The sequence below is a fragment of the Leuresthes tenuis genome, unplaced genomic scaffold, assembly GCF_036924035.1.
Source record: "Leuresthes tenuis unplaced genomic scaffold, fLeuTen1.0.hap1 SCAF_18, whole genome shotgun sequence".
NCBI lineage: Eukaryota > Metazoa > Chordata > Actinopteri > Atheriniformes > Atherinopsidae > Leuresthes > Leuresthes tenuis.
In genome coordinates this window covers 24,181,759-24,205,457 of record NW_027325372.1, presented here as the reverse complement: position 1 = coordinate 24,205,457, position 23,699 = coordinate 24,181,759, and the positions used below count along the sequence as shown (strand labels likewise).

The 23,699-nt window shown below is 41.5% G+C and overlaps 1 protein-coding gene across 2 annotated transcripts in view; it reads right to left on the bottom strand.

Moving 5' to 3' along the window:
* Positions 1–18,746, bottom strand: part of ptprua (protein tyrosine phosphatase receptor type Ua) — a 204,567-nt gene extending 185,821 nt beyond the window's left edge. For both annotated transcript variants that reach the window (XM_072370575.1, XM_072370576.1), the window contains exon 1: positions 18,513–18,746. In XM_072370575.1, the coding sequence (XP_072226676.1) occupies positions 18,513–18,582 (70 nt within the window). In that variant the 5' untranslated portion in view covers positions 18,583–18,746. The remainder of the gene's footprint in view (positions 1–18,512) is intronic.
* Positions 18,747–23,699: the final 4,953 nt, after the last annotated feature.

Sequence of the window (23,699 nt, the reverse complement as noted above, 5' to 3'; positions counted from 1 at the left end):
ATGGGCCGGTGGTACAATGTGCTACTTGGAGGACACTTTAGGGGGGATGCCCTAGAAAAGTTGCTGTGCTCATAACCAAGTGGAAAGAAGTTTTATCAACTGTACTCATATATAGAAAGCGATAGTAAAGGTGGGTGCACAAAATGCTCCTCAAGTCTCGCACCTGGTTTGACAAAAATGCCAAGTTTCCCTTGGGCCTTTCAAAGCCTTGAGAGAAGGCACAAACGGCAGAGGGCCAGGAGAATAAAAATACCACACTCTTTTTTTTTCCTCTCCATATGTAAAAATAGTCGGGAAGGATACTTTCCACAGAGGGAATTTTCTAGTTCGAGCTCTGAAGTATGGGTGAACTGATTTGACTGTACATCAAGTGCACTGCAACAAATAAGACAAGTCAGATGTAATTCCTGCACTATCTTGACAAACGAGGCGTTCTTAGCAGGACGTAATGGTTTCTAAAACAGGCCTAGTGCCGTTCCGCACATTAATGAGAAGCCTCGCTTTAATGCAAGTTGCCTTTCTTTGTGAGCATGTTTGTTCGGATGCACAAAATCCCAGAAATGGAGCTCCGCCACACGGATCATGCAGCTGCAGACAGTGACCCTGCTGTGTTCAAACAGTGGACAAACACACTCTCTATCCTTCACACAGGGACTGAGTGGCCCCACCATTCTTCTTCCTCCTCATCTTCATTCTTCACCCATTTCCTTCTCTTATTTATTCCTCCAATTTCAATACTTTTCCCATCATTTACTCCCCAACATTTATTCCCCTATCAGCCTACACCGCCGAGTCCTTTCTGCAGCAGTCTCTCTCTGTCCATCCCCATGTTTCAGTCTCCTGTGGACTCTGATAATGAGAGAATGTGGTTTTTCTTCCGTGCTTTCATTTTCTCTGTGAGTAGCATGCTGCTGTGCAGCTGCAATAGGGGTTTAAATCCTCCAGCACAGCTCGCCATCACTGCCGCAGCGGCCCACTGGGCCGGAATAAATTCAGGAGCCTCCAGTGTTGCCTATGAATAAGCCCATGCCCCTGAAACCGAGCCCAGAACAAAATACCCATCCGCTTCAATCCAGCAACGCTGAACCCAGAACGTCTTCCTCCGGGAGGTATAACTTCCCTTCCTCCCTCGGTCTTCTACCCTGCATCACAAAGAATGATTTGATCTGCTTAATCAACCAGAAAAAACTTGTGCCCAGTTTATCCCAGTTCCTGATACAACCACTTCCCCTCCTCCACCGCGCAAAATTTCATATGCCAGTGATTCTGTTTTTCATAACATGGAAAGAGAAGCCAATTTTCTCCCAAGCATATTTGAAATGTCAACATCGTTAAGACCAGCTGTCAAAGTTAGTGACAGCGAAAGGGCCCCTACCTACCCAATCATTATAGCCTAATGCCAAGTCTTTAAAAAAAAAAAATCAGGGGAAAAAGCTTGTTTTTCTGTCAGCGCTCAACAAACACGCATCCCCACCTGCATCAACAAGGGCCCAAACACCTGTGGTAATGAGCTCGGTGACAGAATCAGGCAATTACTGGGCATTTTTATTCACGCCCACGGCTAGGTCGGGACTCACACACCCACACACTCACAAGTTTGCTGAATTCATTTTCATTTCTCCAAGCAGACACCTTGGGCACAGCACACAGTCCCGGTGCCCTCTGGCAAAGTCTACTACCAACATCCCCCTGAGACCAGAGATCCCGTCTCAAACCAGCATAAGTTAGAGGTCAGTCCCGAGTCAGGTGTCCAGTAGTCCTGTCAGCTATGGACAGACAGGACTTATGTATGCTGGGCTGAGAGCTCGAAAGGGGAAGTGAAAACAGCAGCACAACATTTTACCCAGTATTGGCTTCAACATACATATACACACACATATATATCTATATATCAAATGTGATATTTCTCATTCTCAAATGTTATTCATTTTAGTTGTATTTGTCCAAAAACTGTCATGAAATATTGTTTGTTCTTGGTTATTTAACTACATTGTCACTGCAATGATAGCAGCAGTAACTACAGTTGCAGTTAGCAACACTTTTAAAGCACCACGTCAACAATGCACTCCTACAACTCCAAAAATGAGCCAATTGTCAGAAGAATCATCTGCTACTACTTAATAATAACACTCGTCTTGGTGCGATGTTCTAAAAGCAACACGGATCAAGCTTACATGGAATGCTCCCTTTTGGTCCCCACAGGTACCATTTTAAGGGGACAGCCAGGACTTTTCTGGGACTTTTTAAAAAAAAAAATGTTTTATGTAATGTGATCACTATCAAACTAAATGTTTAAACTCACATTTTTTCTTTTCGGTTTGGAACTCAAGTGAAGCACAATCACTGACGGATAATATAACTTTTCAACTTAATGTGAAGTGATGAACCATTCGGTCCCTAGTTACACAGTTCACAATTCCCTTTGAACGGTTCCCTTTGTTCAGAAAGGCTCCCTATGGTTTGAAAATCCTACTTAGCATAGCTGCATACTCTGAATACTCTGGAGTCTACTTCACAGGGAACCGCTGGGCAACAGAACACAGCCTTAATTTGGAATAAGCTGTAATGAAGGTGGTATACTTCATAAGTTACTTCAATGACACTGGAAGGGTGTATAAAAAGATCTTGTTCTTTGAAAAATGTATACCTCTTGTTCTTCCCCGTACTTTAGCCTAAATGTTGCAGTTACATGGATTCAAGGATTTTTTTCAGTGTTTTTTTCACACATGGTGAGTCATGTCAATATCATGATGGCCAACACACTAGATGGGATTTCAACATTTCCATCTAGCCATAGATAAATTTCAACAACGTTTAGCGTAAGCAGTTTAGTCCTCAGTGTGACTTAATACAAATATCATACAAACTGCTGTAAATATGCAAGATAAAGATAAACTGAAATCTGTAATAAATATGAAATATATGGAGCTAAACAGACTGTATGCTTGACAACAAGATGCTTCCGGTACACTGTAATGGGGGCAGTAAAAAAAGGTTTATCATTTCTCATAATTTAGGCCTACTATTATCAAGTAGTATTTATGCATTTGGCAGACGCTTTTATCCAAAGCGACTTACACTGGTAGGCGTATAGGTAAGAGGGTCTTGCCTGAAGACCCTACTGGAAGTAGTACCTACATTACACTATCCAGCCCCCTGAATTACAGCTTCAACTGTTCACCTGAATCAGTAATGACACAGAGTGTCTTCTGCGGCTACATGGCATACAGCAGTTTTCTATCTACTTTTCAGTCACAGAAAATGTGGCTATGACGTCAATGTGTCTAAAACACACAATAGCTGTGTCCAGTTTCCAAAGTCAAGCTGTGGTAAGGAGATGACATTTAGTCAATTTGGAATTTCAGAGTCATCTTGTGTTGACAACAAGATGGCTCCAGATATCGTAAAGGTGGCAGCTGAGAGCATAAATGAAAAACCATGGTACTGACTTGACATGATTTAGGAGCAACAACTCCGACAACAAATGCTCAGTGAGATAAGACGAGTGTGTCAACCTTCACTCAAACAGGGAAAGATGTCTGCAGAAGCCCCCCAAGCCCAACCAACAGACGCTTTTGTGTCCAGCCAACCTACCACACTAAACCTCGTATTAGTGCTTCAACTTCTACTCTCACTTGTTTGCCACTACAGATTTGGCCACCCTTGTACTGTAATCCCTCTTTAGTGGATTTTTAATTAAACTCAGACGCCACATGGGGGTCAAAAACTGCTAAGGCATGGCAAGGACCTAGAGGCGAAAGGACACTTGTGCATAATTCCAAGTGTGCAACAGAGCTTGTTACCCAAACTCAGTCCTTTTCTCTCTAGACAGAATAAAATAGAGCTGTCACGTTTGACAGGCTTGTGATCTACAACTACTGTTAATTGCTCCACCCTCCCCGAGTGCTCTCATGTATGTGCAGAAAGAGGACAAGACACGTACACACACATTAATATAAAAAAAAAAAACATTGTGCAAATCCTTGGCCGCAGCCTGTGAATTGAAAATGTAACCAACTCCATTACCATAAAGCATGCGCCGCTGTAAAACATTTCCTAGAATTAACTCTCCTCCTATTCCTTTCCTTATCTCACTTTGATTGACAGGGTTTAATTAACAACAGGTCCTCTGTCCTGGCAGAAAGTGGGTGACAGAATTGGCAAGTGGTTGGGGAGGGAGGAATGAGGGTAGAAAGAGGTGAAGCGGAGATTTGATAACAATGCATAACCTACTTTTGTGTGCATATAATTAGTGATGTCTGGGACTTGCGACAGAAGCGTGTGGGTGTGGCTGCAGAGATTCAGGCACGAGCAATTTATGTGAACGCCGTCCCTTCAGAATGACAACGACAAAAGTCCCACGTTGCTCTACATTTGACCTCCCCTTGAGGTCACCACATCATGGTCATTGTTGCCCCTACCTGCACTTGAGTAACAGGCAAATGACCCCAGCTGGCAGCTGAGTCAGGGATATCTACTCAGCTATTGCTGCAAGGCTAGAGCTCAACCTTTTCCTGCTGTGTTGCCCACTATGTTAAATAGATTCTTTAACATTCAAATATTCCATTATCGCAAGACGACTCTTCCACTTTTGACAATATACCATATACTTACTTTTGTAGAAATGTAGCTACCATAAAATAATTGAGTTTAACTGAGTCGAGAGTTTGCCTTCAAGGCATCACTTCCTGGGTCTCAATTAAAATAACTCTAAGGTCATGTTAATTTATCACATTGTGCTTAAAGCCAGCCAAATGTTATTTCATGGATAATAAAACTGCACAGAAAGCATAGTAAACAAAGTCAGATCAATACGGACAGGAGTTATAAGGCTACAGGCAAAGGCTGAGAGTGTACTGGTATTCATTTGAGCGTTAGCAGGTTTGTGATGACTCCTCCCTAATGTGTGCTGCATCTTAAAATAATGGAAAAAATGGAGGTGACCAGTAGAGGCAGAGTATGGGTATGTGGCCAGATATCCAACATCCTTCATTTGGGGGTCTTAAACACCATCTACAATACTGCAGCTTTTACTTCTTCCACTGCGTTGTTCACAAAAACTAAGTCTCCATTATTGTTATGTTCGTGGTTGACACCCTGCAAATCCAGAAGTTTTGATGAGTTTGCCCCTAAACAAAGCCTAATGCTATCCTAATCCTAATTGCTCATTTCGACCACATCAATTGGTCGAAGAAAAGTTTGATTTTTAACATCTTTTTGGCCCTGAAAAAGACATCCATGGATGACAGGCGTTTGGTGGGTGGTTGAATGCTCTGCTAAAAAAAAAACGTAGTACACAGGAAAATTTGAAAATGTGAAAAATTACCCATGTAAGCGTTAGGTTAAAGAGCAAGCGTATTCTTGGCCTAACTTGTAAATTAAGCTAATGTTGGCTAATGGCTAATTTCAGCTTAATAATGTTATCATTTAGCAACAAAAGGGAATGTCACTGCCTTTACAGGAAACCGTGTGTTACAAGGTGCTTAAGTGTAACAAAAATCATTTAACAATTTAGTTTCATGAAAAAGTGAACTAACGAGAAATCTGTAGCTCGGTCGCCCACTGAATATCAAAGATTCAAGCGCCATTAACTGCAACTAGCTAAACATACTTGAATCTGTATGTGTGGAATTATGATATTGATTTTATTATACAAAGTATTAGTAAATATTTACTAAAATGTCCATTGGGAATCTGACAGTTTTGTAGGAGCATAGGCTAATGCTACAGTCAAGTGGTAAAAGGTAAAGTTTAACTTCAAAGCACACATAAACGCAGAAGAAATATTACGGTCAAATGAGCAGGATGTATTACGATGTTACCACCCCAGCAGTTGTTAAAGCTGGCAGTAATAAATGTATCTATTTCTAGTGCCCATATTACATCCTAACATCTCTTTCCGTTTCTCTGCACTGTGAAGCACTTCAGAGTAAGTGTGTTGCATTCAAAGTGGAAAATCAAAGTTGAGCATTTTAAAGAGCTCTTTTGCATAATGCTGCTTTTATTTAAAAAAAAACATTTAAGAGATATTTCCCCATTGTAAAAATCATGATTTAATCTTGTCAACATTGATCATAGGAGATCTGGGAGTGATGGCCAAAAAAGTCACATTTAAGGGGCCTAAATGTTGTTTAGGGTGAGCTTTTGCCACATAAACAATTAAATAAAAACTTAATATGCATTATTATCAAGTATTATTTATCATATTCTGCATTAACATCCTATCCTAACTCTAAATTGTTTTAACAAACTAATCAAACTTAACTTTCAGGAAACTATTGGGACATGGAATTAGATGAAATATTTGAATGTAATCTGAATGTAAATGTAATAGCAACTGTAAAATCTGTGCTGCATGAAAGCCATCATCAAACAGCTCACATCAGTTTAAATTCTCCCATAACCCTGTTCTAACCTAGCATCTGAAGCCATTGCTCTGCCTATGGCAGATTTTTCTTTAGTTTCATAATACATCAATACCAGCAAAGAGCTTCTCATGAAACAGAAATATATATATATATATATCAACTGCAGCTTTTTGATGGCAAGCTTTCTTCTGCGTTCTCATCACTTTTCTAGGTCAACATACAGGAGGCTATGCTTGAACCAACTCACAAACAACATATGTCAACTGCTTTCTTATGCAAGGGCAAACAAAGTGGATCTGTTTTTAATGTCTACTCAGGTCATCCCTGTATCATCCCCTCCAGTGTCTGGGCCAGCCTCATCATCCTCTCCTGCCCTATCATTGCTGGTTTGGTGACCTCAGCCACCGCGCCATCTGCTCACACTCTATTGATGCTGAGATTAGGAGTGTAGGCCAGGAGGCCACGGGGACACACATGCTCAGTGGCCGATCTGAAGACGCCTCTTATGAATTACTTTCGCTGCATGCCGGCCAGCTAGATCAGACGGAAAAGAGAAGATGAAAGGTGAGGCGGAGAGTTGTGCCGCCGACAGAAATCTGACCGCCACCTGATTTCCATGCTGTTCCCTCCAAACTGCTTCCACTAGTGTAATCAATAATATCCTGTACACTGCTCCACATGCTCCTCTCTTCTCCGCCTAAATTCACATCACTCTCTGCCTCTTTTTCTCCACTTCTATATAAGATGCAGTACCTCCACTAGAGGGTCCTGCTTACTGAATCAATGATTTAGGGTCCGCTGCAATGCCAAGCTCATAAAAACCATAACATCACACCCCAGGCATCTGCAGCAATACATCTCAAAGAACAGAATGAGGATTTTAGATGCATATGCCTCAAATTTATGCCACCCTTGCCCAGGCCAACATGTTCCTCTGTGAATGCAAAGATTCTACAGTCTGCTTAATCCCATTTAGGGCATGATCCATCAGTTTCTTGCCCATAAATATAATCCTTTACTTGTGTCTGTCTGAATTCTGAGGCCATAGGGGCTGCAACCTGCCATGTTCACGACTGATGCATATGCTATTTGGAAGGCTAACAGAGCAGATGCTGGCGCAGGTGCTAGTACTTCTTTTTACTGCCAAATTACCATCATAGCATGAAGCATTGTCAAGGTTATCCTTCCTCGTCGATGTCAGAAGGAACCAAGTAAAAGAAGTGCAGAACTTAATAAAAGAAAAATGCGTTGAGCTGTTTCTGAGAGAAAGGACAGATGGGTTGAACGGCACGGGAGGTAGGATGGGGGTGGAAAGCAGTAACACCAGGAGGGTTAAAGGTTCAATTCTCAGCAAGTACACCTAAACAGGAAGTGTTGACTGTGTCCCTTTCAGTTTGAAGTTTGTTTTTCTTGAAAAAGTGGGCTTTCTGTCATACGCCATGCTGAAAACTGGCACAGTTCCTTCCTTCGTTGTGTGAAGTTCAGTGTATGCCTCAAAACTGTGTGCTTCTTGGTTTTCCACACAGCCTTTCAAATTCCAAACCCTTCTGACACCACATTTGGCCACCCCATGTCCTACACTTGTCCTAAAAGCAACAATCCAGCCTGCCCACTTAATTCATCTTGTGACTAATGAGAATTTGAACTGCTCTAGAATCCTCTCTTGTGTTATTCTGAGGACAACCAAGATCATTACAACAGAACAATTGCGTGGTTTCAGGTAGGGACTCAAGTACGTCATTTTTAAGCCCCAGCGGGGAAGCACTGATTCGGCGCACGCCCTATTTTCAGTATGAGCTCTTAAACTGACCTTCATCAGCAGATCAGGTGTCAGTCAAAACCCAGAATCAACTATGAAATTTACCCGAACACAAAAAAGACATTGGGCTTCTAAACTAGAAATGACTGCCTTTGTCTTGGCGGATTTCAATTTTCAATTTTGTTAAGAGTGATCAGTCCAGTCTGATTACTGCAATTTTTATTTTAATTGAATATTTAACTATTAAAAAAAAAAAAACTTCTCTGAAACTTGCATTAAAAAAAGTGCTCCAGTGCTCGCCATTTTTGTCACATTCCAACAGAAAAGGAACTGAAATATAGCCCACCTTGCACTAGATTACAGGCCCTTAAGCTTTTTCTCTTTAGAACTCAATTTAAAATATAAATCATCAAAGCATCAGAGAAGTGCTGTGCTTGTACTTTTTAAAAAATGAGCCAGGAATATATCAGGTAAGAAAAACAGAGAAATTAAATAGGGCACCTTTAGGCTGGTGTCCACAAAAGTGGGTAGAGTGCATTAATTTAAACATTTACATTAAGTTTTTCCTCACAAACAAAAGAATCTCTGCCTTGTTGTCACTCAATGTGTCTTTCCAGCCATGCCACACGGTAAATTTTCACCTGACAGGCAGAAATTGCTGGTTTCAGCTTGCTGTGAAACATTTATAGACTGAGGACATGGCTTGCATGTGTCCATGGCTGCACTGTCAGTACCTGATGCTCCCAGGTGTGACACAAAGGTTTTGATTCCCCTTCTTTCCCAGCAGGTACCCTGTGGCTCAGACGCTTTATGTTTTCCATTCCAAGGTAAGATTTATATGGAAAAGAGCAACATTAGAAAAAAAAACTGGCATTGATCCAGCATCACAGAAGGCCAAGGTGAAGACGGTGAAGACGTTGAAGACGGAGGCGACGAAGACGCCCCGCAGTAATAGCAGAGACGCAGGTGTTGCTGCCCATGCTGCATATCCTCCCCCGCTGTGCACAGGAGGGTCAATGCTAACCTTGACAGGGGTGAGCAGGTTCTGCCGCAGTGCCCTTGTTCACTCCAGTGAGGGGCATGTCAAACTATTTATCTAATAATTTGGCTTTTTTTTTTTTTTCACCAAGTTTTCCCTCAACTTTTAATATCTCTTGTGTGCCACGGGGACACTCTGAGGCCCACAGGTTTGATAACTTTAAACAGCTATTTTCTAAAGCGTAATATCCACAGCTGCCTTGGGACCCATACACCCCCGGTTTTGCTCCAAATCATGATTTTTTTTTTCTTTTTTTGTAGGTATCTTTAAAACATGAAGGAATGTGAGGAAGAGTGAGTTTGTAGTATGGTAGTTAATCTGATTTCAGTTTATCAGCACTGTGGTTTTCTACATTAATGACACGGGGGAGCAAGCATTTGAGCCCAAGAGGGGCGACTCTGGGAGAGATAAGAAATTGAGGCAGCAAAGCTGAAAAGAAATAGCTTTAGGCATCATGCAGTTTCCCCCTGAAGCTGACAGGAAAGGAAGTGCGAGGGGAGCTCTTCCTGCGGTTTGGCCCCAGACGTCATCGCAATCTAGAGTGACACTTGCTGACAGCACCACCACAAAATCATCTTGTAGCTGAACTCTGACCCCATCCGCTGAATCTGCCGCACGGCGGTAAGCGGGCGACTGTTTCCGCTCTGCTGATAGCGCCGCGTCTGGCATCGACTCGTCATCGGCCGTGACAGCTCCAACCGCAGGTTTCATGGACGGGAAAATATCTCGGACAATTGGCTCAGCCGCAGACTGTAAACACGCTGTCGGCAATGGAGCTATAGAGGGATATTCATAAAAATTATTCATGGTTTGCTGTCAGCAGCGGTGACAAATCTGGAGGTAATGGCAGAAGCAGAATCTGACAGAGAGCAGAGCTGGACTGAACGGACAGGCAGCCATCACCGCAGAACAGTCATGCTCCTGCATATCTCATCTCTGTGTAAACCTCATCTCTAAGACAAGAACACGGCAATAGCTACAACTGGTGGGATTCTGCCCCATCAATCTCACCTGCCATTCACAGCGAGTGGGTCGTGTCTATGTGATGAGAACAAATTCTTCCAGAACCACAGGGTAAATTATCCTTCAAAGGAAAAGTCTTATCCATCATCAATCTATGATGTCGAGAGCATTCCAGGGCATGAATTTTTATGAAAAGCTTTCATTTGCTTTTCTGGTGTGAGAGCTTTCCCTCAAATAGCCTCGTCTCCTTCCACTTTGTAAGCTGGATGTTATTTGGAGTGTCAAAAATGAACAATATGAAAAACAAAATATAAGGGAGGAGGGGAAAAAATCTACAATTTCTTTCATTTAACAGTCAGCTCTCCTTCAAAATGGATTTACACATTTCCCTGAGATATCGTTGCAAATGCCATCAACCTGGCAGCTTTCAAAGCATCAAATTCACAATCACATGATGGAAAAATTGAGACCCGGTCCTTGGCAGAAGGTGAGCTTTCAGGCTGAGGATGGGAGGGGTTTCCAGAGCAGAGATGCCATCTCACATTTGCTCATCCGATTTTTTTATCTGTCATAAAGTTTGGATGCTTGAAGCTCTTTGCGCAATGCTGCACACACAACAGGTCAGTCCCCTGACTGAATTTTTTTGGAATTAGCAGCATTCTGCAATACACGGCAGATTCCAACCAACAAATTCAGCTGTGACTACATTCCCCAGAGCTAATTCAATAAGCTTAGAAAACTTTTCTTCCAGCACATTATTGTACAGCTTCAAAAGAGTCGCCGTGAAAAGACAGCAACAGCAATCAAACACCCGGCAGCTCCCTCTGAAGTCATCTACAGCAAACATCAAAGTAGGCGCTCACTACAATCGTCTAAAAGTGACTAAATTAACTTTATTGTTTAAACATGTTTTGGCAATCGGCTTGACAGGCGACACGGCGCCTGCTGGCATGTCTCCATCTGCTCAGTAATGATTTGTCGTCAATGAGGGGAGATAAACAACGCACTTCTAACACCTGGAGAGCTCAAATCGCTCCTACGGGCAAAGACGCCTCGCGGGTGCGGGCCGAGGCATTCTAGCACCGCTGTCAGCTCCATTAACAATGCGAGGCGGTGACAGGCACACGAGAGCAGCAGCAGCCACACTCGCAGATTAGTGTCATGAGGATGCTGCACGAGGCGTTAATAGTGCGGGATGCTCCATTTGCCTCCTCCACGATCAACCTACATGTGGCTGTCAACATGGACCCCATCTCAGTATAAGGTGAAGAAGTTAGCCCAGAAAATGGCATGAAGCTAATCTGGGATTCAATTAAAAGCCGAGCCTCTAACACTGACTGGGGTTGGGCAGAGAGGGAGAAGGCAGAATGAAACAAAAAAATCCAAAACAACATAACTGTCTTGGATGGTCATTAAAAGAGGTCTGGACAATAGGAAGAAAATAATTACCACTTACGCATTGTGTAGCTGCTGGTCTGCCAACAAACGCTGTCACTGCACTCGTTCTTCACACCAAGGCAGATATTGTGTTGCTGTCAGAAATGTGTATCATTCCGAACTCTGAAGTACCACTTGGACGCTGAAACAAGCACTTTTTCTGATTCAGCTGCTCATAATGTCCTTGAATATGAAACTCAAAGGCTGAAGCAGACCCAAACAATGGCAAAGTAATTCAGCATCACTGACAGCAGTAAAAGTAGGATGTTATACAGCTTGTCATATAAGAAAATTATCGAAGCACATCGTGAATCACAGCCCAATATTCTGGCAACGCAAGGCAACTGAAGATGCTTAATACTGAAAGACACAAGGAGCAGAAAAAGCTGGAGTTCAGCCTGTCAAAGGGCAAAGGATGTTTGTTGATGCCAGCTCTGCGTTTCACCAACATCACCTCCAGGAAGAAAAGTTCTTTCAGTAGAAAACCAAGCTTTGTGGGATTCTCGTGGCGTATTTGTGGCGTCTTCAACGTGACAACAAATTGACAGGAATTTGTTTCGATGACGATAACGTTACATCCCACAACTGTAGGGGGAACCGAAGAACAGTAATCTGCCAAATTCTCTTTAAAATTTTAACTTTAAACTTAGTCACACACCTTCACATGTTTGCTCAGGCTGTAAAGATCAACCAATACAAAGTGGAACCTGAATGAAATATCAAATATGCAATTCAATCAGAACACTAATTCCTGGATAGAACAGCATGCATTATAGCCTGGTTGATAGCCCGATTCTACCAATTAAATCCGACTGAATAAAGTTTTACTGCACACACTACACACAAGAACTGCAAAGTTTCCCTATCGAGGTCAGAGTATACGCCAAAGTGAGCACACCATTATTTCGGCATACCATTTAAACGATTAAGAGGTCCAGGGATGTGGAGTATACGCATCTATTGTTGCTTGTGAAGTAAAAACAAAATGTGTTTACAATGAGATCTAAAGTCTGGAAATCATTGGGATTTTATAAGAATGAAGGAACAATGGACTAAACTCTGAAGAGACAACAGGTCCCAACATTCAACAGGTGAGATGTCAAGGTGAATCAGATGCTAATACAGAAGCCAGCAAACACATCAGAAGATAAAACCAGGTATTAGACTCCTTCCACGATAACTTAGCCACAGCTTAGCAAGGTCAAAATGTATTTACAGCATCTGTTGTCTGATTTATTGCTGTTTGACTGTGACGGCTATGGTGACCAGATACTAAACATACATTAGAGCTGTCGTAAAAGATACCAACTAAAAGATATTTCACCACATACGCATCAAGTCCTCTTATAAGAGAGACATACAAATCAACTATGTTTGCTTTACCCACATGGCTAAAAGAATGACGACAAGCAGAAAAGGCAGTTAAAATTTCCTCAAATGCTATCAGAAGGCCTGAGTATATATGATGCTTACTGATTTCCACCGCTGCCAGGGGCCGCTTTGTTCTGCCATCCATTTCAATAACCAAAAACAACCTCTTGCAGGCCGTTTATAATATGTAATCCATCTCATGCTGCAGTGTTCATCAGAGAGGTAAGGAGTGAAACAAGGGTTTTACTTTATCATTTCAAATGGGTCATTTTTATCCATTTCAGGCTAAGTGGATCCATTTTTCTTCAGCAATCAGACAATTAAAGTCAGACTGCTTAGTGTGCTGCTTCCACAGCTCTGAAGCCTTATAACTGATTGGTAAACATTGTGGACGGGTTATTGTTAGTTCCTCTAATTTCTTATGGTCTTGGAAAAGTTTTTGTTTCATTCCCATTTCATTATCACGATCTATAATTATAATGTACTTCCTTTCTTTAACAACATGTACTCATTATACAGCTCACCATTGTTCTATTAAAGACCCTTGTGTTATTTCCTCCAGAACAACCACATTTCATCATAGCCTTTTGTGTGTGCACATGCTCCATTTTCTCCATTTACACCCTCCACATTTGCCCCCGGAGAGCACTGTGTGTGTGCATCAGGCTTTTTTTCCATTGGATTAACACCAAGCTGGATCCACGCTGCTACACACCAAAGGACCCCCCCTCTCTACATCCTCCCAGCAGACCATGAAAGCCCACCTTCTCGTGTCAGTGCCTATTTTCAGTGCAGTCTATCCTCCTTCCAACTTCCAATCTCAAGAGTGTTGGTTACTGCGAGTCAGCGCCACTCAGTGTTGGACTTTGCTCACACGGTTTCATACCACCCCCCCACAGGAAAAAGGTGCAACACACCAGGTGTTACCTGAGAAATCATACATTCTATAGGACAAACCACTGGAGCTGGGGTTAGAGACCATACCTAGGGATTCCACTTTACTACTGAGGTATCAAAGGTCTTAGCTGAAGACCCTACTGAAACTTGATTTCATAGAAACCCATTAAGTTTGATACACCTATATAACAGCACAATACCAGCTAAAAGTCCTCTTGGAAGCATCCTGTGTACCAGTAGGGAAGAAGCCATTTTAGACTGAATATGGGATTTTTGCCATGTCAGACATTGTGTATTAATGAACTTGTTCATGGAATTTTAATGAGATTGAGGCAATACTGGCTAGATCTAAATCAAACTGAGGGTGACATGCTGTTTGTCATGTTTAACCAAATCCACATTAAAGCGTGACACAACTTGTTGACATAATTGTGCAGAAAAAAAAAGAAAGAGTTCAAAGTCAGCAGCGAAAACACTCCTTTTTCATTTCCAGAATAATGGGCCTAAAAATGGCAGTGCTTCATAAGGAATGTAACTGTATGTTTGTTTCCCTCATATAGCTCAGTACCTGTGAGAAGTTGAGGCCATAGCTATGGACTAATCAACAAGTCTGTAATTTGTTATTTAGTTAGGACTTTTATCTAACGAGAACAAATTCAATTATTTTCAGTGTGTTCACAGACCACCATCATTATGTTTAGAAAATATAAAGAAATCAAGAATTTGATGCCAGCAACGCACTATAAAAAAGCTGGGAGAAAAATCAAAGAATGACAGAATAGTTTAAAATACATAAAACAGCATTGTGGAAGATTCTATAATCAGCAGATGAAGTAGTGACATGTGAGGGTGTCAAAATTGGGTATAAAAGGAGCATCCATCACAGGTAGTCTTTCCTAGCATGGATGAGTCATGACTCAGCATGTAAAACTCAACAAACAGAATTACTGATGAGTTTTTAAAAAATTCAAGAAGTTAAGTAAATACATGACTGCTGGGATAGGCTCCAGCCCACCCGCTACCCGATTAACAGATTGACGGTATAGAAAATGGATGGATGGAAGTAAATACATTTTTCTCATGGAAAACAACAACAGCATCTTCCTTTCCCTCGATTAAAACCTTTTATGCTCAACCAGCGGTCAAAATTTAGAGCAAACTGTCAACTATTTGTTGCACTTTTATAAGAGATAAATGTTGAGTTTTTCACACAAATGTTTCTGATTCACTTTGACACACTTTTCACACACACACATCTTACAAATTCAATATGCATGGAGGAATGTTCATTAGACCACACTGTCGCCAACAAGAATGACCAGCTTTTAAACTTTTTTTTTTCTTAAAAAAAAATAATTAAAAAAGCATCTCTTCATACATGTAGCAACATTTGAACAAAGAATAGTTTATTTTCTTTGCAGGAAAGTCCCTATCGGCTAATTCAGTGAGCATGGATCCAGACAACAGATGACAAAGATGTGAATGTGAAAATTACTGTTTTCTGAAAATATAATATTGTATATACAATAAGTTCAAGTAAAAATATCCCCTAGCTTACAATTAACCTACCATTTCAACTTTGCCCAGCTAAGACTTTTATTCTGGTCTAAAGCTCAGTTTGACACTTTGGGGGCAGCCTTCCAAACTTGTGAAAATATTCAGGGAGTCTGGGGAAATCTGTATCAAGGCCAAGGACATTAACCACTGTTGGATTTCGAGCTCTCGGTTTGTCATGCCACCATGCTCAATAAAGCCACATGGGCTCAGGAGTACCTTAGAAAACCATTTCCGCTCAACACAATCAACACTGCATCCAAAAATGTAACCTGATCCTGTATTACACACGGAGGAAGCCATATATCTACAATGTGCAGAAATACTGTGGTGTTCTCTTGACATGAGCTCATCTCAGATGGACAGAAAGACAGTGGACACAAGCTCTGTGGTCGGATGAGTCCACATTTCAGCTGCTTTTAGGAAACATCTGGTTCTTCTCTCCAAAGATGGCAAAAACCATCCAGACTGTTATCAGAGTAAGGTCCAGCGTATGTGATGGTATGGGGGTGCATCAGTGTCAATGGCATGGAGGCAGAAGTGTATCTCAGAGGTGACGTCTTTTCCCAGGTCTGTGGTTATATAAGCAGGACAATGTTAGACCTCATTCTGCACACCTTTCAGCAGCATGGCTTCATAGACCCACAGTGGGTTTGCCTGACTGGCCGGCCAGATCTGCCTCCTATTACAAATGTATGGAGTATCAGACCCAGGCACTGTTAAAAACAGGTTTTTACCCCCTCCTAAAAAAAAGAAATCATGTCGACATTAAACATTTGTATCTCAGCAGCACAGTGTTGATGCAACTTTTTTGACTGGACTGACACGTGATCGCATGAAAGTTTCCTGCCCTTCAAAAGCAGCTCAGTGAAATGCATTAACGTCCTCACAAGTTCTCCCACAATTCTTCAGCAAACACCCCCTCAAGAGCAACTGACCATTATGTACAAAGACTTTATAAAGCCTTGTTAACTCCATCGGTACCAGCAAGGTCATGGCGAGGTCTGCCATTCTCGTGTAATCAAACGCAAAACTGTTGCATATTCTCAGGTTAAACCAAGGACACAGTGGCTCACAGTCTGTTGTGGCAAACCAAAAGCCCTGGTTTTCCAGTCTGCACATAAGCGTTTTAGTTAGACTCGGTGGAAAATATTTACCCCAGAAGGCTTTTTCCAAAACGTTTCAAAAGTGCATTTGCATGTGGACGACAGGCACAAATGCATAGAAAACCTGCAGATGCAGATGTGTGTGTGTGTGTGTGCACAGCCTCACACAACAGCAACTACGGACTTTTGAGCAGCTGAAGTCTTGTATTCGGAAAACTGCAATCATTAGTATTCATCTCCATGGGTGATAGACTATACAGAGACAGACAGTTAGATACAATAATTTGTTAATTGTTTCGGGTAATAACTTTGGTAGTGATGAGCTTCCCTTTCTGTCCCTCATTTTGGACAAACATACCAAAGAGACAGCTGAGATAACAGATCATAGAAAAACTCTGCATTCCACAATAATTAACTGATATCGACGGGTTTCGCACTTGGAAGGACATTTTGAGACATTCTGTGCTTTGGACAAAGTGGGATGCGTATTTATTGTGATGTCCAGACTTATTACAACCCAAACACATAATTAATTTAATCAAAACCTAACCGACAGTGAAAACAAATATGTGTGAACCAAAGGAGAATTGTGTGGAGATCAAACAGTCATAAGCGGGGCTTTCAATCCGGAACAATACGATCAGTAGGAACAGTAGGAAGAGAAATTCTAGGCCATCTTTTTAAATGCTACAAATTCCCCTGGCTTTCAGTTCACAGCCCAGAAGAAAAACAGTTGGGTCTGGCCATTTGTAGCCATCCTCCACCAGGATTCATTCTTGATGGCGGAATTTACTGACCCAGTAAACTGACCCAGTGCCGACTTTTGTGAGGCATTCTCATCTGTTTCTCTGCACACGACAGGTGGCTTCTCGCAGTAGATCTTCCCCACCGAACCCACTTGATCCTGGAGAGCAGGGGAGTGGCTGGGTGCATGTCTATTCAACAACTGCTTTCGGTAGCCGTGTAACTGATACTCACGAACCCAAGTATTTATAACGCAGCCACAAAGCTTGCGAGTTGCAAAGCATTCCTGTGAAAGAAAAACAAAAAAACAGCAACTGGCACTTTTGCTTGAGACAACTCAAAAAAAAAAAAAAAGGTGTCACAGGATGCATTTCTTTTCAAGTCGTACTCCTTAGCAGTCTCTAGGGGATAATGTCTGGAGGACTTCAGAAATCTTCTCAAACTGTTTCAGCCACGCAATGTTTAACCCGGCCACAGGATAAATGGAAAGCACTTTCACTCCTGTCTGAGACAGGCTCAGTGGATTTCAGGTGTTCTGGTCTCCCCCACATGTGTCTATCAGAGTCTAACAGACAGACAGCACTGAATGTTTGCATCAGCACAGTTTGGGAGCCATAACACTGACATCACCAATTCACTGCTGGTGGATTGCTGTGTGCAGGCAAGGAAAAAGAAAAGAAACCTGAGCCCCAAATCATCTTCAGCAGCCACAGAAACATGAAGAAAGTCAATGCCGTTCACACGAGGGCAAGTAAGAAGCCAAATTCTGTGCATTGCATCAAAACTACAGGTTAATTAAAGGAGGATTCCCCACTTTTCGGTGAGAAATTTAGCTATAAGATGGTGGTGCCACTTGCTGAAGCATGAACATATGAAAGCATGCGAACAACCTCACAGCTGAGGCACAGGTGAGGAGAAAAGAAACGAGTCGAGAAAAGGTGTGCCCCACTTTCTGAGTTGTTTTTTTTTTCATTTTTTGATTCGCAGATTTGACAAGAAAAGTTCAACGTCGACAGAAAGTCCCACCAAGCCTGGAAGTGAAATGATGCAACGGCACAGTGAGCTCAGGAGGAGAAAGTTCACAGCATGCCGAACAGGAGCAGGTTCCCACCAGAACACGCACTTTTCCCTCAACTTCAACACGACTTCCCAACCTGAGCGTCAACTTTAACGGTTGCTGCCCGGGAGGGAGTCAGCGCGTGAACTCGGTGTTTTCCCCGCATTTTTAATTACTTTTATTTATTTATTTGTACTCGTACATTGCCATGTTTTACCTGTTGGTCCCTCCATGCTGTCTGCGCAGATCCTGACGGCCAGCATCAGTAGCAATGCTGCTGGATACATTTTGACGAATGGCAAAGTAGAAAAGTCCAGCTCGCGTTGTCTCTAGAAGCAAATCCTGAAAGGAAAGTCCAGCAGCAGCTGCAGCGGAAGGGCTGCAGAGAAGTTGTGTGCTCAGTTCGGCTCCACTCACAGGCGCTCTCCACAGCCCGCACAGGGAGCATCTGATCTCGAGCTAAAGCGTTCAAAAAGAGCCCCCCCCCCCCAGTAACGGCTCCACTACTTTTTCTTTTTTCTTTGCCAGTACTGTCAGGCGAGGAAGTGAGACGCGGGAAAGCGGGTCTGCGGCGCCTCCACGTGGTGAGCAGGTGGATGTCACAGCCAGTTATCCACACAGACCCCTGGTTTATTTTCATCAGAAAAAGATCAAATTAGAGAGACGCTGTGCCCAAGTTCTCGCCCCCCCCCTTAGTGTATCTACCAGGAAAACAGGAAACATGTGCAGCGATTTATTGAGACAAGTGTAAACAGGGATGGAAATAACAGAATATAAGGCAAAAACAGTTTCTCCAGTTCTGATGAGCTTTAAAGACAAGCTTTCTGTCATTTCTTTAAGTAGTCTTCAGGAATAGTTCTGAACATCCCAAAGCTCCTCTTTTTGTTCCGTTCTCTGTCAGATGATCCCACACTGCTTCAATAATGTTGAGGTCCGGGCTCTGGGGAGGATTCATCCCTCCATTAGACCTGTTGCCACTGATTTTCAGTCCACTTCTTGTGTCATTTGGCATAGCTCAGCCTTTTCTCCCCGTTTCCCTTCCCTAAGAATGGCTTCTTGACAGCCACCCTAACATGGAGACCATTTCTGATGAGGCTTCAGTGAGCAGTCAACAGATCAGCTGAAGGTCTCTCAGGTCCTGTGTCAGGTCTGCTGGATTTTTCTTCAGGACAGATACTTTCAGATCCTGTTCATCTGCTGTAGATAGTTTTTTAGGCCTGACACTTATTCTTTTGTCTTCCACTTGTCCATTTCCATCAAATGTTTTAAGGACACACTGCACACCAGGCTGAGATATGCCAAGTTTTTAGCTGATAGCTCTTTGGGAATCACCTTGTTTGTGCAAAAGTACAATTTTGTATCTGTCAAACTATGTTATCATCCGTATTTATCATAAATATAACTAAAGAAATATGAATAAGTTATGTGTATTTGTGACAGGCTGCTAGTAACAGTGCTTGGAGATATAATTTGTACGTGGAAACACGGCTGTAGCTCAGGAGGAAGAGCAGTCGCCCACCAATCGGAAGGTCGGTGGTTCAACTCTGGCTTCCCCAGGATACATGTCGAAGCGTCCTTGGGCAAGACACTGAACCACGTTGCTCCCCCAGTGTATCATTGGGGTATGAATGTGTGTGAATGCTTAGAAAGCACGTAGTTATATCCTAAGACGTGCTGTATGAATGTGTGTGAGTGGGGTGAATGTAGTGAAGCGCTTTGAGTGGTCAGCTAGACTAGAAAAGTGCTATACAAGTACAAGTCCATTTACCATTTAACACTAGTTTATCATTTGAGTTAGGTGCCTTTTTCACACTTAAATGATTCCAAAAATCAAACAAATACATTCCTCAAAATGGTCAGGTACAAGTAGACTGAAAATGAATGCCTACAGAACTATTGCTCAAAATCACTTTGTGGGATTATAAGGAAGGTTGGGTCCTTCGAAGCAAAAACAAAGAAATGAGAGGTGGCTCAAGACTTTACATATAATGTAAGCTGTGGTGGAATTTTTTATTGAAACTTACCAAATCCAGTTACGACATTAAAAGCCAAAATTTGATGTTGGAAAGTCAAAATGATTCTTTCGAAAAAAATTAAGATAAACATCAAATAGTTAGAATAAAAGTTTAAATGATGAGCCACAATGTCTGAATAAGAAGATAAAAGTCACAAAATGTGAAACAATAATCAAAGGATGTAGTTCTGGTGACATTTGAACTTACTCAACAGTAAGTAGATATTTAAGCCCAAATTTTATAAGGGTTAAGGTAAAAAATATAACCTCAGACAAATCAAAATGATGTAATAAAAAATGTCTTTCTTACAAAGTCAGAATTGTGATTGAGTTAAAAATAATCAGAATTATTTAAATCCCCTGAGAATCTGGAGGCCTTATCACCGCCTCAGACTCCTCTGGTTCCTCAAACCATTCTTGAACCATGTTTGTGTGACATTGTGTGATGCATTATCCTGCAGGAAGAGGCTACGGCCATCAGGGAATACCATCATCCAAGAAAGAGGTCAGCAACCATGTTTAGGTGGTATGTATCAAAGTAACATCCCATTAATGGAAACCCAAAGTTTTATTTATTTTTTTCTCTTGCACAAAGGCATTTCTTCTTCACAACAGAAATGTGCTTCCAAAACTTCCTAGACTTAAGCTGTATCATCATTATTAAACATTCAGTCTGTTACCACACCCTCACCTCCAAGGAGACTTCATTTTAGAGTTTAAAAGAGACTTGGTCTTTCATGGCTCTTTTTCTCTTTTATTATGCTGGAAAAAAGCAAAGATTATATTCTGATTTTGTCCTGTTTAGGGTTGAAAAGGGGGTGGAAGATTCCCGGTATAGAGAGATAGATAGCTGAAGAAATGGAATGGTCTTCAGAATATTTTACAACTGATGTATAATATTTTGTATGGTTACAGAAAATTGACCAGCAGGAGAGAGAAGAAGCAGCATGACATTTGAGGTAGCTAGCAACCATGATAAGATAGACTATGTAATGAAATAGTGCTAACCAGCTTACATTTAGCTTACATTGACCAGTCAGTGCTACTGTAAGAATACATTTTGATTTAATAGTTGCTAGTTAAACTTTAACACCATAGATCAAATGTGTTTACCTCATAATATCATCATTCACTTTATGTAGTCTTTGGCCTCAAATGTGTGACTTCAATAGTCTGTGTCTCTCTTCTGTAGGCTCAAAAGAGCAGCTTTAGTAGTTCAGAATTCTAGAAATCATCTGTGCATGTGATGGAGGACTGCCCACCGCATTTAGGGAGTGAGGCCTCAGTAGCCATGCAGTAAGTAGTGTGCTATGTGCCTGTGATTGAGGAATGGCATAGATACTCAACTGTATTTGCATCAAATCTATTGTTTTATCCAAGATTATGTTTCAATATATTTTCTTACCAATTATATTGACGTTCCCAACTTTCAATTTTGAAAATTTCTAGTTAATTTCCATTAATTCCTGTTAATTCCCATGGAAAGTTTCCAACTTTGAAAATTCCAGGGATTTACAAGCCTACTCCTGCTTAGGAACTTAGGAAGCAACACCTTGCCAAAGGCTGCCCAAACAGTGTCTATTTTATCAAAATGATGCAGGAGTAGCATCTCAGAGCCGGACTGCCTGAGTTCAAGCCACGGACAAAAGGCCAGCTGGTAGGATTGGTCTCAAACAGATAGTTCCTCATTTTTATGGTCTGTAAGTCTAAAAGAACCAGTGTTGCTAATATGACATCAAGTGGAATAACTGAACAATGGAAAAGAATCAGACTTTTCCAACCATCTGTCACAGGTGTATGGATGCATGCATGGAAGAATCCCCAGATGAGATGTATAATCCCTCCGGTGTGTTTTGGGTCTGCCCTGGTGCCTCATTTTGACTAATTATGCCCAAAAAAACAGAGACAACTAGAACTTCCTATTTAGATGTCCAAACCACTTCAATTCAGTGCAGAGGAGCAGCAACTCCATTTCAAGGTCTACCGGGTGGTGAAGCTCCACACCCTGTTTTTAAGGCTGAGTCCAGCCACTTTGAATAGAAACTGGTTGGGGTCACAACATGGCACAACTCACTAACTTTGTGGTCACAATGTCAAGTGAAATCTGATGGTAAGCTATTGATCAAACCCATATCTGTAGAAAGCTACTGTATATTGGTAATCATATTAACATTTATAAAGTCAGCACAAACAAAACAACAACAGTATTGACTTGAACCACAAAAACATGCCATTAATGAGTTAGTGATGGGTCCTGTATTTAACAACAGAGCCTATAAGACTCTTTGATCTTTGATCTTGAACAGTTTTTATGGTCAGAAAGTAACTTGAATTGCTATTCTGTGTATTGATTTGGACTGATTTAATGTGATCTTCAGGTCAGGCAGTTAGGATGGCTGTAGTCAGAATGGCTGGGCAGTATGTAATGAATTTTCCTGTGCAGGATAGTTCTATCTACTGGACTTTGATTCACAGTAGGGTCATTCCAAATTGGCCTGGCTCACCAACTGAGATGGTGGATTAATAGGTCCCTATACATCCTGTGATGGTCACCAAACTTTTTATTCCAAAAATTATCAACACACTGCCAAGTGAAGAGTGAGAGACTCTTTTCAATACCAGTTAAATTTGTGCATTGGCTCATATCCACTTGGCAGTGGATTCAGATGGCATCGAGCCATGCTGTAGCTGACTACTGGACGACTGACTGCTTCAAAGAAGACCAGGATCAAGGCTCTGTATCAACTCCAGCCTATGAAAAATTGATTTTGTAGGCTGGGATTTTAAAACATGTCTGGGAGATATTCATTTTCTTAGAAGATCAAAGTGACGGTGCATATTGTGAGCTTGCTTCATTTGCAAGGCTGTAATAATTCTGTGTTGATTTTAAACTGTTGAAGGTGTTAGTGGACTAGACATCCACGTGCCCTTCAAAAGTTATAACTTGTTACACAGTCATGTTAACAGCTTGCTCATAAAGTGCTTATTTTAGATGTTATATAACCAGCTAAATATTAATTCTGTTGTATTTCATGTCAGCTTTGGTACTCGTAATATAGCGAGAAACTGTAAAAGGTGGTAAACTCAGAGCTCGAGCTGGTGATCCACATCAGGCAAACCCCAGGAGGGTAGAAGTAATCAATTACATCTGTATTTAATTATTTACTCTTCCACATGATTAGACTGTTTTTTCATTGAAAATTTGTATCCTAAAAGGTATCTAAAAATATAATTCTCAATAGATCTTGTTGGTACAGCTAGGACCATCTTTTTAACTTCCTGTTATTCTTAGAAAAAGAGAACCAGCATAGCAAGCTGGCTTCCAAGAGCAGCCTTAAAAAAAAGCTGAAAATACAACAGCACACTCAACAAAAGATGAAGGCTTTAGCT